This window comes from Dermacentor silvarum, chromosome 6 (genome assembly GCF_013339745.2).
Source record: "Dermacentor silvarum isolate Dsil-2018 chromosome 6, BIME_Dsil_1.4, whole genome shotgun sequence".
In the NCBI taxonomy this organism is placed as follows: domain Eukaryota; kingdom Metazoa; phylum Arthropoda; class Arachnida; order Ixodida; family Ixodidae; genus Dermacentor; species Dermacentor silvarum.
The window spans coordinates 107869270-107880943 of record NC_051159.1 but is presented as its reverse complement, the minus strand read 5'-3'; the positions used below and the strand labels follow the sequence as shown (position 1 = coordinate 107880943).

The 11674-nt window shown below is 50.1% G+C and overlaps 1 protein-coding gene across 1 annotated transcript; it reads right to left on the bottom strand.

Moving 5' to 3' along the window:
- Positions 1-1147: 1147 nt before the first annotated feature.
- LOC125946383 (uncharacterized) lies at positions 1148-11296 on the bottom strand. The gene is made up of 3 exons (XM_049669343.1): positions 11159-11296; positions 5662-5848; positions 1148-1887 (listed from the first exon to the last, which is right to left on the bottom strand). The coding sequence occupies exons 1-3, from the start codon at positions 11186-11188 to the stop codon at positions 1235-1237; spliced, it is 870 nt and encodes a 289-aa protein (XP_049525300.1). The 5' UTR covers positions 11189-11296; the 3' UTR covers positions 1148-1234.
- Positions 11297-11674: the final 378 nt, after the last annotated feature.

The following is an 11674-nucleotide window of genomic DNA, read 5'->3' as shown; positions in this document are numbered from 1 at the left end:
CGAGCTAGCCCACTCCCAGGCGCGAGGTCTCATTTGCCGCGCTAGGGCTTCCAAGGCTCGGGCCGTCAGTGCGGTCTGCGCCGGGACTAGCGCGGCTCAGGCGGAGGAACCAGCCCCCAGCCTTCATTTTAGGGACATTTTGACTACTTTCAACGAGGTCACGAAACACTATCAAATGGGCCGTAGGTCCTTCCCACTCCCACACGAAAAGTTGTCTCGGCCACAGGCAATCTCTCTTCGCATGCTTCAGACAGGGACATACCCCAGCCTCTCCATTTACAGTCACTACTCAGACATTTCAGCACATTGTCCAGACTGTAACGATCGCAGTGATTTCAGACACATGCTCTGGAGGTGCCCCTCTTTACAGGGAAAGCATCACGACTTCTCTGAAGATGAATTTGATTCCATGATCAAGAGCCCGGTCCTACTACAACAACTCCAGGCTGTCCAGAAGGCCCACGACGCGGCGGTGAGGCTAGGCCTCCCTGTCCTTACGTGGGAGCGGCCCGCGATCCTTCCCCTATAAAAAGGGGGTGGATTCCTTCAGGACCTCAATACAGTTCTTTATATATCTATCTATCTAGCACGCCATCTGACAGCCAGTGCGAATTCTTTACCAGCAACTATGGTGCGCGACCGGTAACAATGAACGGTCTCTTATTCCGAACACCAGTCTCATTACAAAGGCCCTGGTGGGAACAATGGTGCCATAGTACGCTATGGCACCATATGAATTCTCTGTGTGGCACTGTTGCTGAAAAAATTGCCAGTTTCGCCTGAAGGGCGAAGCACCGACTGCGATGAGGAAGTTCTGGTTGGCTATCCTGCACTGGGGGAAGGGGATAGAAGATGAGTCAGTCAGAGAACGAGAAAGAGGGAAGAGTACAAACGAAGTAAACTACGTACACAATCTAGCGGTAGCAGTCAGCGTTCTCAAAGTGTATTATGTAGGCCAAGTAGGACCTTTGAAACGTGGGCAGCGCAGATATATCCAGCACTGCGCACGTTACTTGCCGCGCGGGCAGAATCAGTGGTGGTGCGTTTTGGCTCGTCACACCTGCGTGCGTGGCACCCACGTATAGGATGTTGTTCCTAACGACGAGTAAGGAAAAGATGAAAAACAAGTAGGCTGTTTCTTGCTTTGTCTTGCTTTTATTTTCTCAATAACAAACGAGATATTGAACTATTCCATTCCATATTCGTAACAAACGGACAGCATACTTTAAAAAAATTATATTGCTAATCCAAATATATGACACCCATTTGTCGTGACCGAAGTGCAAAAGATGGAAATGCCTTCCAAGATGCGGGACCGAACTCCGATCCTACTTCTTTGGCTTTTAACGTAGGCGGTGGTACGACACTCGGCCTGGCCACCAGCGCGACGTCGGTCGGGGGCGCATCGGCGGACGAGGCCGTGGAGGTGGACGCCATTGCGGCGTGAGAGCGCCTCCAGGGTCCCGTGAAATTCATGTGTTCCTCCAGGTGGCTCTTCAAGGAGCGCATAGAGGACAACTTCTTGCAGCACAAGTGGCAGGGGAACCAGGGCTTTTGAATCTGGCTCTCTACTGGCGGCTGCTCGGTCACCGAAACAGTCGCTGCCGCCACAGGACGGCGCGGTGAACAGCGGTCGCGACCGCGACCACGTTGCGGCTGTCCCTTGACGTCCTGTTTCGGACGGGCCGTTTTTGATGGCTGTACCCTTGACGTCCTGTTTCGGGCGGGCCGTTTTTGATGACCGTCCTTTGACGACCCGTTCCGGGCGGGCCATTTTTGACGGCTGTACCTTGACGACCTGTTTCGAGCGGGGCGTTTTTGGCGGCGGTTCCTTGACGGCCTGCTTGTGGCGGCTGTTAGAGGTGCCCACGGCTGCGCCCTCCTTGCCTGGGAAAGAGGAGGAGGGGGGGCTGCGATGATACTCTGATTCTCTCCGAGAAATAAATAAAAACATTCATTCATTCATCGGTGTGTTATAGTACATTAATTGTTTGTAAATGACGTAGTCATCAACACCATCCTCAGCCTACTGACGTAATCATGAACGTCTAAAGTAGGGTTTCGGGGCTTCGCGTACCCGCCACGGTGGGTTAGCGACTATGGCACTGAACTGCTGAGCACGAGTTAGCGGGCTCGACTCCCGGCTGGCCGCGGCTGCCGGATTCCGATGGGGTCCGAATACGAAAACGCTAGCGTGCCACGCTTTGGGTGCACGTTAAATATGCCCAGGCGGTCAAAAATTTATCCGGAGCCCACGCGTCATTCATTACACACTGCAATTTCGGGACGTTCAATTCCACATTTCATTTTATTTTATTTTATTTAGCCTCGTATTATTAATATCTCATCAACCTGCCCTCTCGTTTTCTTCGCCCTCTCACTGTCTTTCTCTAACACACAACGCATTTTTCGTCGTTCAGTTGCGCTTCTTTTATTTTTTCAGTACTCAAGTACATGTAACCCGTTGCTTCATTGATGACACAGAGCTGTGACAGGCGACGCAACGTTGAACACTTAAATTTGGCGGTAACCACAGTAGAACCACGACGGTCGTGCCACGGAGCAGCCTCGCGGATGCGCATGTTCAGACAGGCAGAACCGAACGCTTAGTATTCGTTTACTCATCCTGACGCGCCACCTGGTTATAGACGAGAATTTGAACCAGCGCGTCTATAGTTCCGTCGAAACGGCCACTTTGAATGTCGATGATAAAAAAAAAATCATCGACAATCTTTTCCCGGCCCTTTCCACTGTGATGGGGGATTAAATTTGATGACTATATAGGTTCTTCCCCGTGGTGCGCCAAAATCCAAGCACACGAGCGTTCTTGCATTTCTCCTCCATGGGAACGCAGGCGTCGTGGCCGTATATCGAATCGAACTCACGACCTCGTGCTTAGCAGCATAACTCCATACAGTCACTGCGCAAACGCGGTGGATACAAAGCGGCTGATAATAGCACGCAGAGCACATGGTTGGCCGTCGAAGGTTGGACCGTGGCCTAGAATGTAATCTATAAAGCAATGTATTAGTTCGTATTTTTTTTTTTTTGCAAAACGTGTCAAGGGACGCCGGCGATAAAAGCACACAGCTTTGCCTGATCAGGCCCCGGGCCCCTTAGACACCCCTCGTACAACCAAAACAATCTTTCAGAGACAGCAATGCGAGGCGGCTCTCTCAGATAAATAGATAGAGATGAACAATGAAAGCACGAACTCTAAATCATTAGGATAAGGCGAGAACATGGAAATATAACGTGCAGGATAACAAGTGTTACTTTATTAGTTGTTGAAATAGCTTCAGAGTATTCATGTCATTAGACGCAACATATATAAAAGGGATACGAACAAGAAGGCACGCCAAAGCATCTTCAACTTAGTTCAGAACCGTGCTGAGTTAGAGATATTTAGCTCAAGAATAATGTGTTACCACAGCCGCAAGAAATGCATGCGGCGCCGATGACTTCGTAGCTATAGTGCTTAACCTCTTTTGTAGCGCGACAGACACGCGAGCACACGTTTTCGCTAATGAAAATCAGTGTTTACCAAATCGCCCAACAGACCCCCCACCCCCCTATAGTGCCTAATTCTCGTAATGTAGCGTACTGTAATAGTGCTTAAATGTAGGTTTGACCTCTGGGTAAATAAGCTTCGCTGTCTTTTGCTTTGATACCCTCTCGTTAGTTAAGAAAGAAGATTCCCGAAGTCTGCTAGACACTTGCCACCGCCTATGTATATCTTTAATAGTTGGAATAGCGGCATTGTCGAATCGAACAGAGTAGCGAATATATTCGAGAAGGACGACCTACAAATATCGAATCGGATACCACGTATCTTCTCATTTCTGCCCAAGCTCAAACATTTCCTGGGGGCCGTCTAGAAAAAAAAAGTAAAGCGTATTTGTACCATTCTATGCACGTAATGCAGTTCACAACTTTACGTCCGGTCAACTGAGGAACTTGCACATGAGAAACTGAAAACATTATCGTTCCTGGGACACCACGTAACCAAACGGGCACACTTAAAGTTATACCTCTGTCACACGAGCACGCAAAAACTCTTTTACGCAAGTGGTCTTTTACCAAGCTGAAAGACTTTTGAATGAAGAGGTGTTGCGCAGCAGACACACGGCGCCGACGATCTCCGTTTAGTGTTTCCTTCTGGACACGCTACCGAAAGCGTGGCGCTAGCGTTCGAAACAATATCGGCCAAAAAAAAAATCTTATGTATCTCGAAATGTAAAATGAAAACTTGTTGTTTACACGTTTTTCCAATAAATTTAACATGAGAAACGTTAATATAAAGATTTATTGTAGTAGTCTAAAGAGCGTCATCACGTGACATCCCCAGCCCGTTCGACCTGCTTACGAGAGTACAGAAGAAAATGAGCATACTGGGTTTACTACACCTTCTGCGAGACATAATTTTTTTTTATGATGAGCCTAGGCAACAGAAAATTACGCATTCTCTTATTTTCTTTAATATGTGATAATTGCTGGTGCCCACTGGTTTCGAGGCTACTCCTTTTCGGCCGTAAAGGAGATCGGCGAACTCCTCTTCCAGAAAAGACGGCTTCTGAAAAAGAGATCGCTTCCTGTCGTGTGTCTGAGGGCGAAACTCTTTTTCGGGAGAAGTCTTTTTGCTCAAAAGACTTTCGAGTGCCCGTGTGACAGGGGTATTAAAACGACACTAAAAAGAAAATATTTGAGCTGTAATAATAAATTACTTTCTAGAATATATAAAAACAAAACCTACTCTTACCGTGAGACACTTCTTGGAAAGCCAGGGATGGTTCGAAAACTACATACGAGTGGCAATGCCTTCTTGAAGTTCCGGCACCAGCTGGCCGTGACGTCACTCCCAGATTATGGCGGCATCTGCTCGGGTCGAGCTAATCTTTTTTTTTTTCGGTAAAGATGAACTACATTGCACTCTAAAAACCCAAAGGCTGAGCTTTGCGAGTTAGAAGTAGTTTTACTAACCGACAACGCACCAAATGCAAGAGAAATAAAATTGAACCGTCACGTCGCACTAATGTATACCAGCGCTGAGGTTTCAGCGTGAAATGAAGAGAAATGAGACTTTGACCTTCATTTTTTTTCTAATAATCAAACTATTACCGTAAAATGAACAAAAAATACAGTTTTGAAGGTAGGCTCCGCCAGTTTAAACTGATTTAGTGTATTCCTTTTCAGTGTCTCTTTAAAATTCCCTGCCCTCATAATCTCTCTGTTCGACCTAAACGACTCTTGTGAAGCTAAGACCCCTTCGCTGTTTACAAATACAGGCCCTGGACGCCTTCCGCTTATGCGTGGTGGCACAGCCCGTGAAATTTAGCGGGCAAAAAAAAATGGTCAAGCGCGAGTAGCAGGAAAGCGATAGAACAGATTTTCCAACACTTACCACCTGTACATAATAGCAATTTTACAATTGTGGCGTAAGTTAAGAGAAACAGTATAATAGTCTTGAAGCATTTAGATCCTTTCTTTTATCAGAAAAAGTAAAAATGTGTTTTTCGTACTTCGTAGCAACTTTAAAAAGCAGGCTTTTTTTTTTTCACCGTAACTGATAAGACACGTGACCGGAAGTTCCTTGTGGCATCAGACTCGCTGCTGTTGTCCCGCGCGCTCTGTTCACCGCAATTTTTGGTCACTGCGACTTACTTTGCAAGGAGAGGCCCCCCGGCTTAGGTGCCTGCATAGCCATGATCCTGCCAGCCACCTGCTTGGCAATCTGCAGGTAGTACCCCCTATTCCTTTCGAAGTGGTCTGGCGCGAGAATGTCCATGGCTTCGGCGGTCGGCTCGGCGCCACTTTCGTCCGTGTGGACGGCTGCCCGTGAAAAAGAGGCCTGCGAGAGCAACGGACAAAGTGGCATCCGCATCATTCGTGGGTCGTTCGCACAGCTGTGTCAACGCGCTTCACCCATTTCCCAAAAGACGCCCAAGAGCCGGACATTCAGATAAATGTGTTCAGTCAGTAGCGACAACTTCTCATGTGTAGATATTTAAAATTTTTCGACGACGTGGTATACGCACAGTGGTGGACACCTCTTAAAGGGGCCCTAAACCACCCATAGGTCGAAATTTAGTTATAGTGTTGCAGTTGTGCACGAGCCTGCAACGAACACGTAGCCGCGAGAAATTTTCAAAGTGGTGCCGTATAATAGCGGAGTTATACGGTGTTTGGTGAACCATGGGCCTCGCTCGTTTCGCTCTTTTCTTCGCTACTCTCCGTTCGTCGGCTGGTCTCTCCTCCTCCCTGAGTGCTTCTTATAATGTCACGTGACATACGTCATCGTCAACGCGCTTTTCAAAACACTGTCCACTTCCAGTTAAGGCACGTCCACGCTAGCGGCAACCATACCAACGGCGAACCGGCCTCCAGTGCCGTAGGACCCGTAGAACGTCTGCCGCGCGAGAGGTGTTAAAGTAGACGGCAGTTCGGCCTGAGCACCGCCCACCGCACGACTGACAAGCCAATCGACGACCGCGAAGCTGCGCGCCTCCGCCATCGGCGACGCAAACATCGGCTGCAGCTTCTGTTCCAAGCAAAGTAATTTCCGCTAGATAAAGTTATGCGTCAATTGTACATTTTAGGAAAAACGATATCCACTGTCAAACGTTAAATACAAACTTTCCGATACTTGTCGAGCTCAGCTGCAATGCACGGCTACCGACGGCAGACGACCGTCGGCTGTGCTCGCATCGCAGACGACCGTCGGCTGTGCTCGCATCGCAGCCGACGGCGCCGATAATATCAGCGTGTTTGCTTCTTTGTGTACAATTATTGTCGAAGAGCTACTACAACGGTAAGAAAATATTGCGGCTGGTGAGCGTCGGCGATTCATTCCGAAGCGCCGTCCACTTTACCTTTGAAGCGGGGAAGGCCTAGCGACGATATTGGCGCCGTCGAGCTATCAGCGGCGGTGAGGCTGCCGACAAATAGGTGCCGGTCTCATCCTCTCTACGGCAAGGAAATCTTGCCGTTCGCGAGTAAAACCGCCGTCGAACATCGACCTGCGAAGGGTAAACGGCGTGCGGTGAGTTACCGTGCCGGTAACGTCGATAGGCCTCAGCCGCGACTCCGCGCTTCTCGGCTACCCGCTGTTGCTGCCGTGCCGGGCCGTGCTCGTGCGAAGCGTGCCGCTATGAACCCTGTGTTGCGCGCACGTCTAGAAAGGCCAACACTTTCGGTATCTGTTCGCGCAGCTAATCAGACCGCTAATCACAACTGTGCTGGAACGTGGGCCATTTGGCACTTGCGTTGCGGGCTGTAATTAGCGATTTGCAAGTGCGCACAAGCGAGCAAGACGACGAGGAAGAGCAAGGAGCGCGCGTACTTACCTGCTAGCAGACTAACCGGAAGTTGTAGGTTCTTGCTCGACCAATCGACATCGACGCCCCCGTTGACATCACCAGATGCACCCTGGTGACGTTACGAAGACCGCTATATTAATACCCGAAAGGCTCGGAGAGGAGCCAGCACCCCCTAGATAGCACAGGCCTACGCACTCCGCACGTCATGCTACCTGGCCCGAAATTTTCATTGCCAAGGCCGGCGTGACGAAAGCGGTGACGTCGAAATCACGGTAGCTTATGCGCGGGAGCATCCCCATTAGATACAATGGCAGTCGAGCCAGGTATCATGACGTATGGATCGGAGTGCGTAGGCCTTGTGCTATGTAGGTGGTGTTGGAGGCGCACGGCATTGGTGTGTGTGTGTGTGTGTGCGTGTGTGTGTGTGTGTGTGTGTGTGTGTGTGTGTGTGTGTGTGTGTGTGTGTGTGTGTGTGTGTGTGTGTGTGTGTGTGTGTGTGTGTGTGTGTGTGTGTGTGTGTGTGTGTGTGTGTGTGTGTGTGTGTGTGTGTGTGCGCGCGCGTGTGTGTGTGTGTGTGTGTGTGTGTGTGTGTGTGTGTGTGTGTGTGTGTGTGTGTGTGTGTGTGTGTGTGTGTGTGTGTGTGTGTGTGTGTGCGTGTGTGCGTGTGTGTGCGTGTGTGCGTGTGCGTGTGTGTGTGTGTGTGCGTGTGTGTGTGTGTCCTTCGCGCGCCCGCGGCGCGTAGCGCTGCAGCGTTTGGCATCATTGATGGTGACTGCAATCTGAACTCGACACGCGTGTTTACGTGACATCTTTAAAATATATCTGAGATGATTTAGGGGCCCCTTAAAGGACTCCTGAGACGATATATTAGACTAATTTTCTTGCGTTAAATGAAATACTCTAGACCTATAAACCTTCGTTTACTGCACGGTGTAAGATAAATACTCTTTAGGTGGGACACTTCTAGGCTTGCTTGCGGGACGCGATCGACCAGCTAAAGTAGCAACGGTGCGCTTCCATCGGCGCGATGACGGCAGCGGATACTAGTTAGAACGCAGTCGATTGCTTGCTCGGACAAGGAACGCGCGCATAAAACGCAAGCAACCAGAGAACGGCGTCAGAACGCGGCGTCGTGTCGCCTCATCTGCTCTCTCGAGGCGATGCCCTCTCCCCCACGCTCTCCCCTCACCCCGGTGACCAACTTTCGCGCGTCACTCAATCATTTCGGATTTGCCGCGAAGCGCCGGTTGCCATACCAACGGGTCCAATAAAGACTTTTCTGCCTTGAAGTTGCGTCGTCCCGCCGATAGGTATCCGCTGCCGTCACAGGGCCGATGAACGCGCGCCAATGCTACATTATCTGTTCGATCACGTCTCGCCAGTGTCCTTACTTAAAGAGTACATATCGTACATCGCGGTTTACTGGACGCATTGGAGCGACTTGAATAATTTAATATAATTGCCTTGCCACAGCCAGTTTCGGTTTCATTTCCCAGGTGGTGACTGTGTCGTGACGTCATGACACATAATGTGGCCACGTGGAAACGGGACATGTGACATTCTGACTTGTCGCTCCGGCTCGCTGTGTCCGCCGCCAAGCTGTTACACCGGGCCTCGCAACGAGTAGCTGTGTAGGAGGCGACCGAGCAAGCCGGATCGAGTTACAAAACGTCACGATGTCCTGCTCCCAGGTAGGACGCAAAATTGCTAACGCACCATGCTTCGGAGGCACAGGCCGGACGCGTGCCAGCACGGCCGTAGTGGAGGAGGAAGCCGTGCTCATACAAAGAAAACCTTTTGGCTGCGTCCTTAAACGTATTCAGCCAATTTTTTTCAGTGCTTTAGTACGTCGGACGCAAGAAGCGTCCGTCAAGCGTTTCACGACGTCCGTCCACTGCGGCTGTCGAAGTCAGTGTCGCGCCTAATTAGGCCAGCGTGCGCGAAAAACATAATTTAAGAATTTACGTTGCTCACTCCGTTTTCACGACAGTTTCAGGGGGCAATTACACGCCGTCCAACCTCTGGGCTAATGACAGTGCGCGCACGCAACGCGAAAGGAGACAGGCATTCGATAAAAGTGTCTTCTCCGTAAACCGCTCATACGTAGGTGTTCATTCCACGTTTCCACGTTGAGCTTTGTTTGCAATCAATTCTTAGGAACTGGAAGAAAAGTAAACAGCATCAGAACCCGGTGTAGCGAAAGAAGATATACCAACTGAGTAGCAGCATGGTGTTTTCGCACGTTCTTTTATGCCAGATATCCTGGTATATAAAAATTCCGCGGGGACAGAAAGGGGGGTGCGTGGGCGTGCCCCCCCCCCCCCCCCCTCTTTTTGTTCTTGGCTGCGCCCCTCCATAGAAAGGCCCACACCGCAAGGCGGATTAAGATGATGCTGATTTTATTACGGCACATGGAGGCGCGGTAAGGTCCGTAAGTAACGACGGACAGTTCGAGCCTCCCAAAGGTTGCAGCCGCGGAGTGGGTGCAGCATCTAGAACGTGCCAGTTGCACGACAGTGCACAGTTAGCATTGTTGGAAAAAAAAGAAAAAAAAAGTGTGACAAAGAGTCCAGCGACGTCGCTTACGACGACGATAAGCGAACGTTACACGTGCGTCGAAATTCGTAATTCCTAATCTTGTGGCAGTCGAATGTTTTCTGTTTTTGTTTTTGTTTTTGTTCGCCTTAGATTCGAGGCAAGCACATTCGAGGTCCGTTCGCGCCTCCACCGCCATGCTGTCACAGTATCGACGGCGCACGTTGGAGATCCAGCAGGCCTCCAGAAACGCGAGAGACGCACGCGCAGCGAGTCTGGCCAACGCCTCCTCTAGAAGGAGGCGTTGGTCTGGCTTCAAAAACGACGAAGTGGACGCACCTTCCCGCTCCGCTGAATCGGCTCGGCGTGTACGCTGGCGTTTGTGCGCGCATGCCATATAGCGTTCCTGCTGTGCAGCCGTGTGCATACCACACCGCGGTGCATACGGTAGTCTGAGTGGAACGCGCAGTACACTTCAAGCTACAAACGCTGACGGCTTCCCGTCTGTCTCATCTCGTGCGCCATTGACGTGCGATGCCTGCAACGCTGGTAACGGCGCGCCTCAACACGCCAGCGTTTTACTGGCTGTCAGAGCTCTGATGCCTCGCGTGGTGTGTAGCGCCTGGTCGCGCCACATATCCAACACCATCTGAGGCAACGCTGGTCTGAGGAGCTTCAGCGCAACGCTACAACATGATGTCGCTTGCAATGTTTAGCCCAAAACTGTTCACTTATTTATTTTCCGTAATCCTAATTTTGTGACCTTCGTAATTTCGGGCGTCCGAGTAAAATTGAGGGCCGTCTATATTCTAGTAAATACGGTATCTCTCGTATGTGCGCTCTGCTCGCTGCAGACACAAACGAAGCCTGCGTGGCCTTCATTTGTTGCAAACTGCGACGCTGTCTCCTTGACCATACGCGAGAATTCGAACACAACTTATCATGTCGGGCAGTAGAGAGAACACGACAAAACAAACGTACGCGTTTGGCTTTCCTTATTACAACTCGGGCAAGCAAGGCGCGTCGTTAACAGCACACTGTTGGGCGCGAAGTTCTACCGCCGCACGAAATATGCGAGTGCGAGAGAGCGATACGTTCAGCGTGCCAAGCGTTGTAATTCGGGTCACAAGGCCTAGGAGAACGATCGCCGTGTGAGAGAAAAACGAGACGAGTAGTCGCACGGTGGCCTTCCTTGTGAGGCAAAATCGCGCACTAACCGAAAGTGCAAACACAGCTACACAATACCGGGCCGCACAAAAAAGACAAAGCTTCCTACAGTCCGGATGAAGATGGAAGAGTGAACTCACTTTGTTGTAAGACGCCGAAGGTTCGGACATGGCGGCTGGAATTGCGTCGTCCCACACGGTCACTCGAACGTGTTCAAGATGGCTACGGAAATCTCCAGCAGAATCTCCAATTCAACGACGAGAACGCGCCGACTTTGTCACATTAGGTTGAAAAAAAAACAACAAATACCACGTACCATTCCTGTTGCTCTCTATCTGAGGTGGATCGACCACAAATTTGGCTCCAGTTTTATTCGCTCATGTGCCGACTGTTTCTCTTGCTCGGGAGGGATGACAACAATGACAAAGTGCCTAATAAGCGTTTTAAGTGAGTGCATCTGGCTTTTACTTTAAAAATTGATTCGGCCCACTCATTGCCATATGAAGCGATAATTAAACATGCTCACTTTAATTAGTTGGGCCGAGGGCACTGCGAGTCAACTGCTCTGCAACGTGTTCAACATTCTTACGGTGCGGGTGCCGAAAAGGATTGCGCTTGTATGCGCGCAAGTTGGTGTCTTACTTTAACGTCAAGTT

Coding starts and splice junctions, on each gene's coding strand:
- LOC125946383 (XM_049669343.1), bottom strand. CDS start 11,188: ATGTCCGAACCTTCGGCGTCTTACAACAAA. Junction 5,849..11,158: donor CTTCGGCGTCTTACAACAAA/GTGAGTTCACTC, acceptor TTGCTCTCGCAG/GCCTCTTTTTCACGGGCAGC. Junction 1,888..5,661: donor GGGGGGCCTCTCCTTGCAAA/GTAAGTCGCAGT, acceptor CCTCTTTCCCAG/GCAAGGAGGGCGCAGCCGTG.